Raw genomic sequence first — 20107 nt, 5'->3', positions numbered from 1 at the left:
GACCTTGATGAGCTCCTGCATTTAGGGCAGTGGGATGTCACAATGCATGGGAGGACAGTTACATCGATCGATCTTAAGGCTTTCTGCTCTCAGTGGCCGGAGGGCCTTAGGGTCATCACATTGTTTAGGAAAGAGTGAGGAAACCTGTGAGCTGAGGCCTATGCTGGCCCAGGCGCGTGTCAAAGACGGCTGGCGAGCAGCTGGAGTTGGTGAAGCAAGAAGGGCAGTGATCCCAGCTCCAGGTCGTCCCCACACAATGTTGAGCTTCGGGAGAAGCTCCGCCAACTCCTCCTCCCACTACCCCCCACATCCAAAGCACAGGGTCACTGTGATGAGTGTCATGGGTTCCAAGGAGAAAACAAAGAGGTGACCTATTCTCAGCCCAGTGCACACTTCAATGAGGGGAGGAAGCAAAGAGGTCACAGCTCAGGAGGTTTGCTGGCAAGTCAAATGAGCTGTGTCTCATTTGGCCTACTGGCTGGTCAGGAAAGCAGGGTGGCCAGACCAAAGGGAAATGGCATGTATTACATTTAGAGGTCCTGTGGCAGGGGACATGAACTGCAGGTGAAGAGGTAAGGGAAAGCGGTTTTCTTTTTAAAGCCAGTTTCCTTAGGCAACTAACTAAAGATCAGGTGGAAAGCAAGGTACCTGTGCAGAAAATGTGCCCCAGTTTCATCAAATGAAGATAATAATCTTGTTTACTTCCCTCAAAAAATAAAGATCAGTAATCATAATAAAGTAGCCACAGTGTGTTAAGCACTTTGCACTCACTACTTCAGATCCATGTAACTACTTGCAATGGGGTACTAGTTTCATTTTATAAATGAATAAACTGAGGCTCAGCAAGACAATATGAGTTACCCATGTGTACATACTAAATAAGCACATGAGCCAAGATTCAAATTCAGGTCTGTCTGGGGCCAAACCTGGTGCGCATTCCCCTAAACCACACTGGTTCTCATCCGTTCAACCATCTATTAGTCTGTCATGCTATCAATAGTTCCTGAGCCCCTCCTATGTACCAGGAACAGGGATTTTTCAGACAGCAGTTAAAGTAAAGCAGACCATAGCAGCTAGCTGGCATGGGAGGAACTCCGAAGGAGAAGGAGCCAAATCAATGGTGGGCCCAGACAAGATGAGATAATTGGGGGCAAGGCTCAAGAAAGGCACAGCACATTAAGCATAACACAGGATTTCCAGGACAACCCCAGTTTCATTTCCTCAGCCTAGTTCTAAATACCCTTCTATATCTTTCCACTCATGGGCCAATATGGTTAAGTCCTGGTGGTTTGGGATTCTTACCACAGTATGGGCCCAGACTAGGCTCTCTCTAGGCAAATGATCCACGAGTATATAATGGGGCTGCTTATCTTTTAGACACTGGACAAAAATAAGAAAACCAAAAATATTAATAACAGCAGCAGATAACCTACTATATGTTCTGTGTGTTAGGTACTGCACTAAGCAGTTTTACATGTGTTTTAATTTTAGCAAACACCCTACGCTGAGGTGTTATTATTCTCATTTTGCAGATGAGGAAACAGAGCTAGTAAGAGGTAAAGCTAGGTTTTAAACTCAGGCAGTCTCCTTCCAGAGCCCTTGTTACTACTATGTAACATACAACTAGATGATGTGCTCCCCAAAGCAGGGATTGTGCCTAACCATCTGTTTCCTCACACACAGGGTCTAATACAGACCAGTAAATATTTGTTGAATCAATTCACTTCTGGGGCCTTAACACTGCACACACTGAGTTTTTAGTCAGCTCCTGAGCTTTACTTGCTAGTATTGCTAAGGTGGGCCTCTCTCCATCTGAATTTTATAGCTGGTTTTTGGTTTTAACTGTAGGCTAAAACACTCATCCCTGTTCATTTTTATCAGCACAGATTTAACCATTGCTCTAGCCCAGTGACTACTTCTTTCATGCCCCTGATTCTTTCACCCAACATAACTGCTACCTCTTTAAGCTTCAATTAATCCATCAATTTGATAGGCATTTATCCATGGCTTCAATGGAATCAGTGATATAACTACTGAATAGGACAGAGTCCCGTGGCTCTGATGTCTTTAAAGAGGAGGTGCAGAAGTGGACCATTTCACAGTCCCTAGAAATGAAATGCCCTTCCCCAAGCAGCTTAACTGTGTGACCACTGGATGCTCTCCTGGTCCCAACTGATACTCTCCACAGAGACAGCACTGAACACAGAACCCGAGGACAGGATACAGCATTTGGAGAAGTGGGGGGGGGGGCACACCCTGAAACTGTCACGTTAGGCAAATGAGCTGGCATTGCTTTCCAGGGAGCAGTGTCTTGGGTTGCCTGAGGTCAAGGCATGCGCCTGCCAAACTAGAATCGGGTGCATGTTGGAATTGGAATATCATTACTACGAAACAGGATTATCTTGAGCAACGATTCCAAATGGGATTAGAAATGACTCTCTGTTACTCGGAGATAATCAGTCCCAGCAGCAGCAGTGGGTGGGAGAAATGTCAAGCTTGGCACACTTTTCTGGGGGGCATGGTGCTGGCATTCCAGGCACCTGGCCAGCACTCTCACCCACCCTTCCTTGCTGGGAAACACTGGGCACTGTCCTGCATCGGGCAGGTGGCCACCTGGGACAAGAGCCAGTGCCCATCAGAGAGCCCTGCTCTGGGGTCCCATGTTCTGGCCAAACTTCTCAGATAAAGAGGACTGAAAAAAGAACCTCCAAAGCCCTCCTGCAGTAATAATAATAATAAGGGACAACCACTGCTACTATCCTACTACTAACTAAAGTAGCAAACCCTTATCTAGTGATTACTATATGACAGGCATTATTCCAAACACTTTACATATATTTACACAATTATTCCTCAAAATAGCCTTTTGAAGTAGATCTGTTTATTATCTCCATTTTATGGCTGGGTAAAGAATCACAGATAAGCCAAAGAATTTGCCAAGGTATATAACTAGTAAGAGGGAGAGCTTGGATTTGAACCCAAGTAATGGCTCTAGAGCTCACAGCTGTACCACATGCTAGACCGTCAGCCTGAGAGGATCACCATCAATGTTGGACAAGGCCTTTCCTTCACACTCTGGTCTCCAGACCCTGCCAGTTCTTCTACTAGATCTGGCACATTCCTACTTTCTCACCTTTGTGAACCTATGCTCACAATGGTACAACTTCCAGAAATGCTCTCCTTACCCTCCACCTTTAATGATCAAAATTATGTCCATCTTTCAAGACTCACCTAATGTGAAAGGGCCTTCTTTCACAATCTCCCCCAGCACTCTGGTGGTCTTCTCTGGGGCAATGACCACATTCTGCCTCTTTTAAAGCGAGACTCATTTTATCCCTTTTCTGTCAGCTTTTTGAGACAAGTAGAGTGGTTTGTCTATTTTTAGATTTCTCATAATCATCCAACACATAGCTGTTCATCAAGAAACTCTGACTGAGATGACTTGACTCCTGGTCCCAGCAACAGTTGGTCCATCCCATGGCCTTGCTGCCTGCCCCTTCTCTCCATGGTAGTATAGTCCAGTGGGAAGAATAAGGGTTTGGGGCTCAGAGACGTGGATTCAAATCCTGACTCCCTCTTTCACTTACTAGACAACCTTGGGCATCTCTGAGCTTCATTTTCTCTATCTGTAAAATAGGGATAATAACCTCTTCCTTATAGGATTGCAGTAAGGATTACAGACAACATGGAAAGTGCTCAACATGGGCCTGGCACACAGAAGGGACCCAATCAACCACAGCCATCATCATTACAACCATCAGGTGATTAGGCAGCATAAAGCCCAGCCTCCACAGGCTGAAGGAAACACCACTCTGCAGCAAGCAGCCAGGCCAAAAATAGGCTAGGGACCCTGGGAAGAGGCTCTAGGCCTCTGAGGCAAGAGAGGACTCCATGTGATCAGGCCCCCTAAGAACCTGCATTGAAACACAGGTACAGGGGTGCTCTACCAGCTCTGTCTCTGGACAGCAGCAAGGAAGGAGAACCTCCCAGGGAGGCTGCCCCTGGTCCAGCTGCAAGAGCAGTACTGGCTCTTTGCTCTAAGAACACCTGTGGAGTTGTTGGCCCTACAAAGGCCTGTAAAACCTCTCCTGCAGCACAGTAATCTGTTTTAGGCTGCTGGTTTCTTAAAGATAGGGTTTAATGCCCTCCTCCCCTTAGTAAGGTGGAGGGAAAATAAGCAAATGCTAAAAATAAATGACTGCTGTGAGAGGGAATTAAATGGTCTTCAGCCAAGGATGGCGGCATTTTAAAATTAACAAAGCCCAGGTACCACATCCAGGAAGGCCTTGGCAAATGCGTGTTATCCACTCATTAGCTCAGCTCCTCAGGGACCCTGGCCAAGCAGGGAAGGCAGTGCCGGGAAGCAGTCCTTCCGATGTTGATGAAATGCACTCCGGGAGAAAAGGCAGAGGAGGGAGGGAGACTCTTGTGGGGAATTTCAAACAGTTCTGCTGGAGCTTCGTGCTCTGCCTCACGGTCTCACCTTCTCCGTGGCAGGGGCTTTCAAAGCAACCAGCAAGCCCAAGTGGACTCAGATCTAAATCTCCCACCACCCCATTCTTTCAGGGTGTTTGGTTCCTGAAGCAAACATGGCCACACTATTTAGGTGGTTTCTCTGCTTGGCAGTCCAGGGACAAGTTGCCCAAGAATGGTGGGATGGGAGGGAAGCTCCCAGTCCTGTGCCCTGTACTTTCTCCTGTAAAGAAGAATCATACAACACTTTGTGAATTTATATAAGCCTACTCTATACCAGTAAAGTGAATTTATCATTCATCAGTAATTATACTACATGACACCAAGAATCATGTGAATTCACAAATCTTCATTCTCTCTTAACAATCAGAATATACAGTACTCTAATGTGAGATATCATCAACAAGAATTCCAGGTGGTCATAAACAACAGAATTCATTTTGATACTAAAACATAATTCTTAGTATGCCACTGGTCACAATTAATAATGAAAAACAGAGAGGGACGATGACCTTTTTAAAAGTTTTTTTATGTCAGTTTATTGAAGTATCAATTATGCAGAATAAAATTCATCCTTTTAAGATATACAATTTGATGAGTTTTGGTTGTATAGTGACCACCATAATCAAGATTTAGAATATTTCTATCACCTCAAAAGTTCCTTTGGGTCCTTCCACTCCTAAACCTAGCAGTCACTAACCTGATTTCTGTCCCTACACTACTCCTTTCCAGACTGTCATATAAATGGAATTATATAGTAGGTAGCTTTTTGTGTCTGGCTTTAACTTAGCACAAGGCTTTTAAGATTCATCTATGTGCTGCATATATGAGTAGTTTGTTCTTTTTATTGCTGCGTAGCAGTCTACTGTATGGATGTACCATAATTGTCTGCCCATTCACCAGTTGATGGATATTTGGATGATTTCTAGTTTTTGGTGATTATGAGTAAAGCTACTTGAAATATTTACATACAGGCCTTTTTGCAGGTGTGTGTTTTTATTTCTTGTGGACAAACACCTAGGAGTTGGTATTACTGGGTTGTATGGTAAATATGTTTTACCTTTATAAGAAACTGCCGAAGTGTTTTCCAAAGTGGCTACACCATCATGCACCCTATCAGCAATGATGACAATTGTTCTGCAACTTTGTTAGCACTTTGTATTGCCAGTTTTTCCAAATTTTAGTCATTGTAGTTAATAGGTATGTAGTGGTATGTCATTATGATTTTAATTTGCATTTCCCTAAATGACTAATGCTAAGTATCTTTTCATGTCCTTATCTACCATCCAGCTCTTTTTTGGTACTGTCTGCTCAAATCTTTTGCCCATTTAAAAAAAATTGAATTGTTTGTCCTTTTCTTATTGAATTATAAGAGTTCTTTATATCTTCTGGATACTATTCCTTTACCAGACATGTTTTTACAGCTTCTTTTTTGAGGAATTGAAATTATAAGGATGTAAATTATATCATTTTCTTTATAAACCACTATCCCATGTACATACACTGATGAAGGGAACAACAAAGACTTAAACTTTCAATTTACAAATACCTTAGTGCCACTGGACAGAGGATCAAGCAGTACTTGGTACCTGCTAAAACGCATGAGACTATTTTTACCTCCACTACAAGCACCCAACCAACGTTAGACTTTAAGGAAAGCTACATCTGGATAAATGGCTGTCCAATAAACAGCTTTTGGCCCCCCAGGCTCTGCACCTCCCAAAGCCCTGTTCTGGTCCACTAGGCTCCTGGAATGGTCAACAGTTTTCACACTCCATTGCTGGCCATTGTCCACTGGGAAAGGTAGGAGGGTCCCAATCCATCCCTCAGTGAAAGAGCAAACAGTGAGGCCTGTGGCTGCTTGGACATCAAAGTTGAGCAAATAGGCTTGGCAGGCCCTGCCTCTTCGCCTTCACATCCTGCAAATGCCATATGAAGGAGCTTCCCTGAGGGGGGTCATGACTTTCAGCTTATCATAGAACACATCAAAGTTTGCACCACACACGAACTGGGTGCATGGGTTCAAATCAAGTTGCCCAAGAGCGGATACTCAGCCATTGTGTCCAGTTTTAATCCTGTGTTTTCCCAAGTAATTAAGCCTTCTTGCTTATGAACTTGTGACTAAGTAAAGCATCACCGAGAGGTTGTAACATCAAAGTGCCTTCCACCGTCTGTCCATGTTTGATAAAATTGGATTTCTTTCCCTTCTTAAAGAAAAACTAATTGAATTTAACTGAAGGCCGGGTATATTTGCACGAGCTGGTGAAGGCTATGCTAATTCACAGTGATCATCCTGGGACCCTGTGGCTTAGCCTTTAGCTGGACTGGGTCAGAGTACAACACAGAATGAGGCACCCAGACTCAGGCCAAACAAGTGCCTGTGGCATGAGGCTTATGGAGGGCTCACCGTGAAGGGGGGGCCAGCCCTCAGTGACTGCTTCTTAAGTCAATACTACACCCAAGCTGTTACTAGGGCTGGCAAAAGGATTTTCCTAGTAGAATATTGGTTAATCTTTGGCAGAATGGCTACTGAAGACAATGGCCATCACATTACTCAAGTCCTTGATATGTCAGCAGTCCAAGTAAGCTTCTTAAGGCAAAGGCTGTGATGCTTATTATCTGAACCCCCTCATAGCCTAGCACATTAGCACCTGACACAGTATAGTTTAAAAAATGTTTGCTGGATGCATGAACTGATAACATAAAGGAATGTCAGAACAAAGTTCCCCTCTACTAAAGAACCAAACTCTCCATGTCCCTTGTTTGCCACGCTCACTGGGAAACTTCAATCTAAATTAATACTCGATTTCACTAATTACCTGATTTATAGTGAGTGCGGCACGGTCCCATTTATATAAAATTACACACACACACACAAACATCGATCAGTCTCTAGATAGAGGGAATTCAGCTCACTGCTACTTTCTTCTCTATATTATTTTTACAAAAACAATAAACCTATTTTCAGAAAAGAAAATTTCTGGTTCAATCCTGATACAATTATCTTTCCTTTTACCAATATGATTTCTGATCTTGATCCAGTTTTAACTCTCTTGTGTACATTTATATTTGTATTTTAATTTACGTCACCTCAAACCCTTTTTGGAAATAAAAGGAAGAAATAAATTATACATTAAGTTCATTATACTACAGACTTTAAAAATTTTTGTTCTATGGCACTGTATTTTCTATTCAAACTTAAATAAAACAGTACTATCTTTACTATTCAAAATAAAATAAATAAATACATACATAAGTAAAAGTTCACATTAAGTTAGTCTCCTTAAGAATAGAGACTATTCTGTTCTATATCCCTAGTTCACATTAAGTTAGTCTCCTTAAGAATAGAGACTATTCTGTTCTATATCCCTAAGGACTTAACACATTAAGCAAGTGTTCACTAAAGGCAGCTGAGGGTGAAATGACTGGGTGGCTCTCAGAATCTCTCCCTTGAGCTTGTGACTGCCAATATTCTAAAGCAGATGATGGTTCTCTCCTTTCAGCCTTGAATCAAGGGTTGCTACCCCTCTACCTTTCCTTCATCTAAATCCAATTAAAAAGTGGTGGCATTTCAGGCATGGCCAATATGATCCCAGAGGGTTTGGCGACTTATTAGATTAGAATCAGTACATTTCTAATAAGGAGAAACTTACTGGCAGTTGTGCTGGTATGGATGTGATGATTCCTCAGGACTACTCCCAGGACACCTTACCAAATGGGCCTACTCACCCTGACTAATGAATGTATTCCTGAGATTCCCTTTCATCAGAGTCTCTTTTCCGTTTTTCCATAGCACTTCTTACCCTCTAATATATTATGTGGTTTACTTATGCACTATATTTGTATATAGTAGAGGCCTCTCTACTCAGGGACCACCATATGTATAGAAATAAGCTCTATGAGGGTGGGGAATCTTTGCCAAGAACAGTGCCTGGCAAACAATAGGTGCCCCCTAAAATTTGTGATATGAATAAACCAACCTAAGAGCATGCTATTTTCACTAAAAATCTGTCTTCCCTGGGTACTAGAATAAAGAGGAGGGCATAAAATGAAAGCTTAATACACCAATAATTAGTTCTAGAAACCAAAGCAAATAAATACAAGCCAACACTCTCACTTTGCTCAACGAGCATCACTGATTTGCTAATGGCCCTGGATAAACACAGGCAATCAGTTAAACTAACAACTCATTAGATTCAGAAAGAAGTATCCCCAAAGCACATCTACTAGCTATCTGTTCACTGATTGACAATACTCTTAAGTATAGTGTTATTTCCAATTCTGTTTCAATGCTGAAAATACACTACACATAAGGGCACACTCCCTCCACTCCCTTTTTCCCCACCACTGGCTGCCTCTTGCAGATGGAGACACCTGCAAGCTGGGAAAGAAGACTGGTGGGTAGGGTGGAAATGGTGGTGGGTGGAGTATCAGTGGTAGAATAAACATGTGTATTTGTGCATAGAGAGATCTAATGTGACCAGCAGAGAATAATAACTCACCAGTTGTAACCTGTAGAATATATATTATCTCATTTGATTCTCATGAACATACAGCAAGAATCTACTCTGCTGCCAGATTCAGTCCTCTCATGCCCTCTGCTTTGATAACATCCTGTCCACACTGCTCTGACATCACTGATTACACTAAACTTTCTCTACCTGCCTTTCTTTTCTACATTAGGCCACAAGCTCCCAAGGTCTCTGATTACCAAATGATTAGCACAGAGCCTGGCTCAGAGTAAATATTTACCAAATGTTTGTAGAAATTAATTAATTTCAGGAGGAGAAACAATGTCCATAGAATTCTGAAACTCAACTAAGGGTCAGAACCAGGACTAGATTCCAGGTGTCTCAACTGCAAAGTCTATTTACATCAATTTTTCTTTTAAAGACTAAGTGCTAGGAGCTAGAAACAAATAAGAAAATGGAATGCTGAGAAAAAGTTCACGAAAGAAGAGCAGAGAAGAGAGACCTATCTTAAGTACAGCTAAGTCTCTCAGGCAGTCTGAGGTAGTGTCACACCTATATTATAAAATCTCTGTTTTGTTGGTTTCCATCACATTTATGACCCTTCCAAAAGTGGCTAGGACTAGCAAATAAAAAGCTTAAAAATCTGCTTGAAGGGAAAATTAAAATTGGTACCTCCTACTATCAATTTCAGTGGCTGCAACTAAAGCACCCAGTCTGTTTTCTTTGAAAGCATTTCTTTTTGCTCTTAATCAATGCTTTTGCACAATCACAACTAGAGAGTGGGATGGGAAGGCAGCACCCAGCACTTGCCTGGGATCTGGCAGTAGTGAGGTAAAGTACAACACACAAACTTTATAGGCCGCCAGATCAGGTCCTAAATCCTGTCTATGTGACCTTAAACAAATTGCTTTATCTCTTTGGGCTTCAGTTTTCTCACCTGCAAAATAAGAATAACAACATATATGTTGTGGGGTGGTTGTGAGAATTAGCAATAACTCTCTACACAAAGTAGACTATTTAGATCTTTATACAACAGCTACACCCTAGGGAATGGACTAGTAGGTAGAAAAATAGCAGGGCTTCCAATGGGAGAGCAGGAATGCCCCTACCTTCCCTATTTTCCATCAGAACCTCCAAAGAAACAGCCCAGAGGAGCGCTGGCTGGGGACAGTGACTGCTGACTTCTCAACACAGAGAGATGGTGGATAACTCACTTAATCTCTTAAGACAGGCTTTCAAACATTTCATTGCTTCAACAATGCAAATGACTCGCCTAAGGTCACAAAGCCAATGAATGATGGAGCTGGGATTCAGAGCTACATCTTCCCTCTCCACATTTTTTATACTTTCCATTGCACTGGGTACAGACCAGTACCTTAGGCTGAGTTCACCTCCCTGCCTCTGGAGAAAACAGCAGGGGGACAGGCAAGGGCAGAGAGGATTCAGGAATGTGATCTGCAGAGATCTGGCTAAGGGAGCCCTGTGTGAAAGGAGATCTCTCACCTTTCGTTTCGGCTGATGGCTGCCACCATAAGTGCTGTCCAGCCAAGTTTGTGCCTTGCATTGACATCTGCACCTTCCGACAACAGCCTAGAAAAGACAGAGAAATATTTTCAGTATACGTTTTACCATGTACCTATGAGACAGCCAACAAATAGGGAGGCTGGATGAACCTGGAAATAAAGGCCTTTGAGAACTAAATACACATCCCAGCATTTCTGGCCAGTTTCCCCAACTCCAGGCTTCCCCTACCTCTCCGCCTCTTCCCTTAAGTGAGTCTGCCCCTTGCTGTCATCCTCCCAGCCTTGTGAGAAAATATGTGGTAGGGACCTTAATACCCTGACACTCCTACTCCCTCGGTCCAGAATGCTTTCTCCCGACCTCTTTGCCTGTTCTAATCCTACTTTCATGCCATGGGATGCAATCCTCGCTTGAGGACTCTCCCTAAGAAGGCTTCCTTGACTCATCTAGTCCACAGATCTCTCTTCCGTCCTTAGAATTTCCCTGTGCTTAGCACCAAATGCCCAGGGACACTTCTTATCTAGGTAGTTCCCAGTTTAACAAAGGATCACACTCTTGGAAATCTTTTAACCCAAGGAAAGATGGAAACAATGTTAGAAATGCTACATTAGGTTTCTAGGAGAGTCCACATGAATTTATTTGACTCTATATGCCAGTGCCTAGCATGTGGTAGTGACTTAATAGTTGTTGGATAAATTAACAAACACAGGGTTTTAAGTATACTACTAAAAGCCTGAATTCTGGGTCCTGGGAAGCGAGGGCCCTAAAATGTGGAAGTGGACAGAGAAAGGGGAATAAATAGAATCAATTCTTACTGAGCACCTACTCCAAGAAGGAACTGCCCTCAGAACTTCACATGCTCTCATTTACTCTTTGCACAAGCTTAAGGAGCTGATACTAATCTCTTTTCATGGATGAGGTAACGGGCTCTGTGAGGTGAAAGGACTCGCTGAAGGTCACAAAGCTAGTAAAGGGGCAATACAGTAACTGGAACCCAGGTCGATAATGGCTCTACAGTCTGAATCCTTCTTACCTCACCACCCTTCCTCTAGTTGAAACCTGGTTCCATGTCACATGTTAGACAAAAGACTAAACTGACTGCAGCAAACCCACAATATGTGCTGGGTCCTGTGCTAGATTCTGGGGTGGGGTGTGTGAGAATGCCTGGGGTCTACCCTAGGGAAGTACAATTTGGTTGTGGGGGAGTACTCAGAACAGTAGGAAACCAAAGCCTGTATTGTGTGGATCTCACCGGAAGTGCTACAGGCGGCCAGGAAGAGGGAGACCAAAAGTCAAGAGTGATTCACCAACAAGGTAGCATCTGCTTATGAGGAACGGGGGGATGGTGTTTGGAAGAACTGGGAGGTTGTCTACTCTTCAGTGGGTTCTAGACAAAAGGGCACTGACAGAGCCCCAGAGGCTTGGGGTTGAGCCCTGGTTACCATTCTTGTGTAGTAAATGCTCCTCTGGACCAAGCCAAATAAAAACTCTGTGCTGGTAGGTATCAGGTGACTAAGGCTTGGGAGGGTAAAAACCACCAAGCCTAAGGAGGAGATAGACCCACACACCGATGCATGAATGGGGACCAAGGTTGTAGGGAACCTAACCCAGTCTTAGTGTCCTGGAGGTCTCTCTTTGGAGGTGATAACAGAGCTAGCCAGACAAAGGGGGCGAGGGAAGGGAAGGAGTATTTCACATAGAGGTAAAGCCTCTAACCCAGAGAAGAGAGCATGGGGTATGAGAGTCAGAAAGAGGTTTGGCAAGGCTAAGGCACAAAATGTAAAGGGAGAGTGTCAGGAGGGGAGGATGGGAAACCCTCATCTCTCATATGTCTAGTTTGGAGGATTTCTTCTGGGCCTCTTACCAGGGTTCTGAGAGTTAAGAGACTGGAATCCAGGATCCTAACTGTGATTCTGATCAGATGGCCTCACTTCTCTGGTCCTCAGTCCAGAAGACTAGAATATAAGGACCAAATCAAAGAGGTTTGTGAAGGGAAAGACTTGAACTGTGTCTTGAAGAACAAGAACAGTTTAGAGACAAGGGATGAAGTGCAAGGCAGTCAAGACACAAGGAATAGGATACTATTCAGAAGCAGTCAAGCAATGAGAAGGTATATTCAGAGGCCATCAGGTAGACCCATCTGGGTGACAGTTCACAGTAGAGAGACAGACAGCTGCCGAGGTATGCAGGGCCTACAAAAGGGCCTCAAAACCCAAGCTAAGGAGGCCAAGGCAGTGGGCATAAACCTTTTTTGAGCCATGTGCTTCTTTAAAAATATGATCAAAGCTGATGACTCTCTCCAGAAAAGTGCATAGAAGCATACATACCCCCCCATACACACAATTTTTTAACATACAATGTCCAGGGGCTCACAGGTCCTTATAAAATTAATAGTGGACCCTAGGTTAAAAACCCAATCTAACCTGGCCAGCATGGCTCAGCGGTGGAGCATCGACCTATGATCCAGGAGACTGCATTTTGATTCCTCGTCAGGGCACTTGCCTGGGTTATGGGCTTGATCCCCAATGAGGGGTGTGCAGGAGGCAGCCGATCAATGACTCTGTCATCACTAATGTTTCTATCTCTCCTTCTCCCTCCCTCTCTCTGAAATCAATAAAGATACATTTAAAAAAACAAACAAACAAAAAACCAATCTGAAGAGTTGACAAATGCCTGGCATGTGTGCTACTGTTCTGCACTCCTGAGTCTAAGTCAGAAATCACAAATCTCTGCAAGCAGTTCTTTCCTGTGGAGCCTTTGAAAGAGCCTCAGAATCCTCCTCAACACTGGTTCCAATCAACCACCATCAAGCCACTATAGCTGGAAACAGAGAGGAAACCTATTTGCCATTCCTTGGACTCTCACCATAGGCAGTAGGGTTGTCACTGAAGATTTTGGGGCAAAAGAAATTATAAAATTAACCTAATGACTTAAGCAGGCTTAAGTCATTTGAAAGGGGAGAGAGAAGAAAATGGGGACAAGGAGACCAGTGGAGACTGCTATAAGACAGACCTAAGGAGATGAGCTGGGGCAGAACAATGAGAAAGCAGGGCATGGCTAGAACCAGCACAGCCAGAATCCTTCATGCCTTCAGTGGGTCAGTCACCCATGTTCCCCTGCCTGGCTGGGCACAGAGAATTCTGGAAGCAGCACTGCTCAGGAGATAGGGCTGAAGAAAGAAGATTGAGATGCTTCCTCCTCCTGCCCCTTGAGGGCTGAGTGTAGGGTAAACAAAAAGAAAAGGATGAATGAAGGGCTTTGGAGTAAGTCAGACCTGAATTCAAATTCTGGTCCAGCTAAATAATCCTGAGCAAATAAATTCTGAGTCTCAGTTTTCTAACCTATCAAATAGGGATAAGTTCTAATTTATAGTCACTGCAGTCCAATGCCTGGCATATAGCGGGTACTCAAGATGGGATGGTTGGCTGCCTGCCACCCTATTCTACTTCTATCCCTCTGAAGAACAAAGTGTTCTGGTCTCAAGCTGGTAATGTCAGGTGGGCAATACTCAGGGGTCTGAGACAGGGTCACACACGATCACCTGGGTAATTCAGCCAGGCTGGCTCCAGGCACTCCTTTGTTCACTTACTCAACAAAGGTGCACTCACACTCTCTGTGCCTGGCCATTGCTAGCTACTGATCAGGAGACAAGATAGAGGTTCTTGCTTTCCAGGACCTAAGCCAACCAGACTTTTCATATGTGTGTGTGTGTGTGTGTGTGTGTGTGTGTGTGTGTGTATTACTTTCTTCATAAATAATTGCACTTTAAGATATGCTCATACTGCTAAGTATATAACAATTCCATTTTTTAAACTGCTGCATTAATTCTCCATGGCACATCCAACCAGATTTTCCCTCTCCGTTCTCCCATCTCCTGACCACTAAGAGGAAGACTCAAAGAACATCTTGCATGTGCCCTTTGGACCTGTGAGTATTTCCCTGGAGATGTACTCAGAATGAGATGCCTGGATTAGGGTTTACGTTACTTGATTTGACTAAAAGTGCCAAGGTCCTCTTCAAGATAGCTGCTCCATCAACCCTCCCACCAGCAGGACAGGGGTGTTCCTATGTACCACTCTCCAGCCAACACTCAGCAGCAAGCTTTCTAATCACTGCAAGTCCAATAGGTGTAAAGCACCTCATATTAGTTTTAATTTGCATGTCTCTGATTACCAACAATTTTGAGCTACTTGTTATATGTGTGATAGCATTTTGGGGTCTCCTTTTCTGTACAATGCAGGGGTTTCTTTTAAGAGGAGGGACTGCTGGGAGAGGGGACGTCTCCAAACTTGCTAATCCTTTCAATTAATAGAGTAGAAAGAGCACAGGGCAGAGTCAAGGAGACCCCTGTTCTAGTTCCAGTTCTGCCACCTTCTACTCTTACACCCTAGGGAAGGCATATTGTCTCTCTAAACTTCAGTCTCTTCATAGGTCCACTAGAGTTTTAGAAGGTGACAGTGCAATCTGAGGGAAAGGGCTCCACAAACCTGAGGGATCATTCTAGGAGACAAATCTTAGTGTTCGGTGAGACTCCAGCTTTTGAGCCCTGCCCAGCTTCCTTACTGAACATCATTTTTTTGCAACCTCTTTTGGTTTAACTCCACAGGAGTGGTGGCACCTGGTAGATCACAGAAGGACAAAAACACCACCACAAGCTGGCCCAACTACAAACAACTTTTCCTCTCTAGGAGCTGGGTGGGCCCCTCCCCCACTTCCCCTCTGTATGTACAGCAGCTCTAAAAGTTAGGATTTCACAAACCTAGGTCTCCTCCATTTCATTTTGTTGCTTTGCAAGTGAATGCCCAGCGGGCAGTCATTTCAAAGTCCTGGGCCAGCTGGGCGGGTGGCTGCCTGCTGAGAATGGCTGAAAGGGCCTCTGAGGCCTAAGAAAGCCACCCTTGCTCTCCCCTGTGATTTTCACCAATGGACAAAATGCAGCAAGTGAATTAATCTCTTTTAAAAAGAGCAATGCTTGTGACAGAGCATGGTGTCTCCGAAAAGGTTAGGATTCCATCATCCCAGAGATGATGAGTGGAATGCTTAATGCAGGTTGCCACTCAGGGTAGAGCAGCTTGTGTCCAGAGCCTGGGAGTGGGGGTAGGCACTGCAGGCTTTTCTGGTATCACTCTACACTGCGGAAGGCCCTTTCCTAATGAACTAGGTCTCCTGCTTGGCATGACAGGGGTGGGTGACACTAACTGGGGATGACCCAGGATAGCAGACAGAAAGAAGACCACACTAGCAGTCCAGAGTTGAATCTCAGCTCTTGTACAAGTGGGAAGCAGTAGAGCAGGGCAAGAAAATAAGCAGGAGAGACACCAGTTCAAATTCAGGCTCTGGAACTTAATGACCCTTACTTAGTCCCCTCATCTGAGTGACAGTTCCTGCTCTGAGCCTGTTTCCGTATCTGTTAAAAAACATAGACGACTGTGCCAGCCCTACTCCGTATGGTACCTCTTCAGGGGTACCATGAAGAGACAATGAGACAAAATATGTAAAAATACTTGGTATGCAATAAAGCAATGTACAAATAGAAGAGCTTAGGCTATTATCATTTTCCAATTAGTGTCTACCCATTTTAAGGACATAGGATATAGGAAAGGTATACACAGAACTTGGAACTTCACTCCTCCAGTTTTTTTGTGGATTGATAAATAAATGCAAGGACCACAGTAGAACAATGATTTCTTAGCCCAAGAGCTAAGGATTTCCACAGAAGAGTAACAAATCAAGGGGAAAAGCAAAGTTGCTCTGATCTCTCAGGGATCGAAGAGAGTTCTGAAGGCTACAGACCAAACAGGAAACAGTGATTACCTCTGATGGGGAAGGGGGTGGGGATGAGGGAGCCACACTTCCAGCTGTGAACACTTTTGTATTGTTGGAAGTTTTGTTTTTTGTAACAATGAACAACATACTGTTACTTTTTTCTAAAAACCCAAAACTTTCTTAGGAAAAAATAAAATCTATCCTTTCTTCCTCCAAGAGCCTTCCCTAAGACAGCCCTGATGCTGCCACAGTACCTCTGCTAACCTGTATTAACAGTTGTCACAGTTTCCTTGTCTCACTCCCCCAGTAGTAGCATGGTCGTTAAGAAATGAGGACCTGCCTTCTCTTTTCATTCCTGGTGCTGGCACGGAGACCAGCCCTCCTAAGAGGGCCCAGGGGATGAACCAATGAATGATCTGCAGCACTTTCCTACACAAATCTCTCACCAATATTTCTATCTTGTGTTGGAAGTTACTTGTTTTATACTTGTGTGTATAACTTTTTCAAAAAACTTGGGCTCCTGTGTATATGCAGAAAGATGTGGGTGCAACTTTTCTCCCTCAGAGCTGAGGACACTTAGACATAGACCTTGGCTAGAGGCCATGAATTACAGTCACGGCTCTCTCAGTAACTAGCTGAGTGGTTCTGGATAACTCTCTCTGAACCTCACTTTTCTCTGCAGTAAAATAAGGGGAGTGAATTAAATTAAATGATTTCTCAAGTCCCTACCAGTTCTAAAATCTTAGGATTCTAAATATGTGTAGCATCAAAATTGACAAGTGGACTCCTAGCAGACATAGGTATCAGCAAGACTTCCAAAGAAAAGACAGCTCCTGAGGCTTGTGGTGTGGAGGAGGGCGGGCGTGCCTCACAGGCGGGGCGGGGCGGGGCGGGGGGGGGGGGGGGGGGGGGACGACGACGGGGGACGGGACACGGACTCGTTTTGAATCCTTCTGGCTGACCAGCTCGCCTACTCAGGAGAGGGAGTTACCACTTGATTTTTCTTCCTCCTCCTTTACAATCAATCAATACAAAGCGGCCACTAACTTCAATCGTGCATTGTTCCAACTGATTTCCGGATCCTTTGCACGAACCGGCCCTCAGCTGCAGCTGGGGAGGGGCTGAAGGGTAGGGAGGCCTGTCCCACCTGCATCAGAGGCCTGGAAGCAGTGAGCCATGCAGACTCAATCATGATCACTATCTGGGCAACAGGGCCCTGGCTGGAGCCTCGCAGAAGGTCCTGTTTACAGTAATAACAGCACCAGGCCAGGCTGTCTGAGCAGAGGCAAGGCGCCTGGGGCTACAATCCACGAACAGCCTCCATCTGTGCCTCATCTACCCAGTCAGCCTGGGCTGGGAAGGGCGGGCAAGGGAGGAATGGCTGCTGCAGACCCCAGCCTGGGCCAGCCACTTCAGGCAGGGTCCTGGGGCTCTAACTCCACAGATACAAGGCCTCTCAAGCATCGTTTGCATTTGCTACTTGAACTGAGTATTCTTCAAGACTCAGCCCAAGACCCTTCCTCTAGGAAACTCTCCAGAAGTTCTCATTCCCAGTGAGATGGCCCATCCCAGCACTATCATGCCTAGGCTACTCGAAAGGGAAGTGGGTAGGCAGTGGGGGGGAAAGGGACCGGCATTTATGCAGCACCTATGAGTGCAGGCTCACTGTGTATGTGCCTGTGCACTTTAAAATTTCTGGACTTGAAGAATGAACTTCGGACACCAATCCAATCCAATCCAATCCAATCCAATCCAATCCAATCCAATCCAATCATTCCTTGTATACAAACAGATACTGAGGAGGTTCAGAAACATCAGCCTTGGATTAGACTGCTCCGAGTAGGAGCCTGCACCCATCTTTTCCAGGCTGTGTGACTGTGGGCAGGTCATGTTTACCTCTCTAAACCTCATCAGCCTGCCAGACCTACCTAACAAGGGTGCTGAGATGACCAACGGAAACAATGTATGTGAAAACACTTACACTTTCCAAATGTTACTATTGTTCTATCTGTTCAAAGGCACACCACGGAGGAGCTATATCAGAATATCAATGAAGCCCCATATGTTTATTTTTTCCTTTGTTTCTCTTGCCCTAGGAGATGTATCAGTGAAAAGTCTACTACGTGGGATGTCTAGGAATGTATCCTACGAATCCTGAAACATTCATCAGAAAGGATATAGGTGCCCCGATGTTCATAGCAGCACAGTTTACAATAGGTAAGATCTGGAAACAGACCAAATGCCCATCAGTAGATGAGTGGATTAAAAAGCTGTGGGACATTTACACCATGGAATACTACGCAGCTATAAAGAAGAATCTGGTACCCTTTGGGACAGTATGGATGGGCCTGGAGAATATTATGCTAAGTGAAATAAGCCAGGCAGCGAAAGAAAAATATCACATGATCTCGCTTATACGTGGAATCTAAAGAACTTAATAAACTGATGAGCAGAATAGATTCAATGACATGGAAGCATAGTTGAGACTGATGAATGTCAGGGGGATGGAGGGGGGCGGGGGGGTGGAGGGGGAGAGAGTAACCAAAGAATTTATATGCATATATGCACAACCTAAGGACACGGACAATGGTAGGGAGAGTGACTGAGGAGGGGGAAGGAATGGGGGGGGGGGACGGGTCACTGGGGAGAAAAAGGGACATCTGTAATACTTTAAACAAAAATAAAAATTAAAAAAATAAAAATAAAAAAGAATATCAATGAATACTGCTGAATTAAATGTAATAAAGTCCAGTGCTGGGGTAACCCTTCTTTGTCCTCTTACAGTTTCTAGCAGAAACTTGGCACACGCTAAAGTGTATAGATTATTTTTTTAACTTCTTATTTTTAAATGATTTCAAACTTAGAGAACAGTTATAAAAATAGCATCTAAAAACCCCTCATATATCTTTTACTCAGATTCTCGGTACATTTGGCCTCATGTGCTTTACCACTCCTTCCTCTCTATTTTTTTCCTGGACCATGTGAGGGTTAGTTTCAGACATTATGCCCCATTACTTCCAAATACTTCAGCATGTATTTCCTAGTGCAAGGACATTCTTTTACATAATCACTAACCAATAATGATCAAATCTGGAACAGTTAACATTGATACATTTTTATCTAATATACAGCCCACATTCAAATTTTTTCAATTACCCTAATAAGATCCTTCATAGCAATCTCTCCCCCACCTCCACCAGATATAAGCCAGGATCAGTACTGGAATAAAGCATTGCATGTGTCTTCAGTTTCCTTTCTTCTAGAATAATTCCTGAGCCTCTCTTTGATTTTCATAATGTTATTTTTGCAGAGTACAGCTAGTTTGTAAAATGTCTTTCAATGTGGATAACAATTTTTTAAAGAACTACTTCCTATTATTTATTCATTCATTCCACAGACTTCTCATGAGACTGGTACTTCTCTGGTCAGGATACTGAGGGCACTTAGATTAATTCTGCAGTGTCCTTGACTTTACGGTGTTCACTGGACAGCTACAAATCTGGCAAGCAGCTAAAACACAAGCAAGGCCCTGGAAGAAAGTGCCATATGAGTGTAGGGCAGAGCAACAGAGCCACAGGGACAACTTCCTGGAGCCAGAGGCTATGCCAGAAAGGATGGGAGAAGCAGATTCCCCTAATGATCCCCAGGGATCCTCTATGGGAAACATCTCCACTTCCCCAAGCAGTGTGTGCCATGGCTGAGATTCAAAAAAACAAGAAAACCACCAACACAAGGCCAGAAAGGGGAGAGGGTGGCCTAGAGCACCCTCATCTGGGTACCTCTGCCCAGGGCTACATGCTATGTCCCAGTTAGCAGATGCTTTGGTGACAAGGAGAAGACGCCTGTCTAGGCAGAAGCACGGGAGAGGGCCATGG

At 44.2% G+C, this 20107-nt stretch overlaps 1 protein-coding gene across 2 annotated transcripts in view; it reads right to left on the bottom strand.

Moving 5' to 3' along the window:
- CLPB (ClpB family mitochondrial disaggregase) overlaps nucleotides 1-20107 on the bottom strand; it is a 135002-nt gene that overhangs the window by 91242 nt on the left and 23653 nt on the right. For both annotated transcript variants that reach the window (XM_081154147.1, XM_081154148.1), the window contains exon 3: nucleotides 10449-10535. In XM_081154147.1, the coding sequence (XP_081010273.1) occupies nucleotides 10449-10535 (87 nt within the window). The remainder of the gene's footprint in view (nucleotides 1-10448; nucleotides 10536-20107) is intronic.

Source organism: Miniopterus schreibersii (assembly GCF_964146895.1).
Source record: "Miniopterus schreibersii genome assembly, chromosome: 12".
Taxonomy (NCBI): Eukaryota; Metazoa; Chordata; class Mammalia; order Chiroptera; family Miniopteridae; genus Miniopterus; species Miniopterus schreibersii.
The sequence above is the reverse complement of the archived record's forward strand: the minus strand, read 5'-3'. Positions and strand labels throughout refer to the sequence as shown.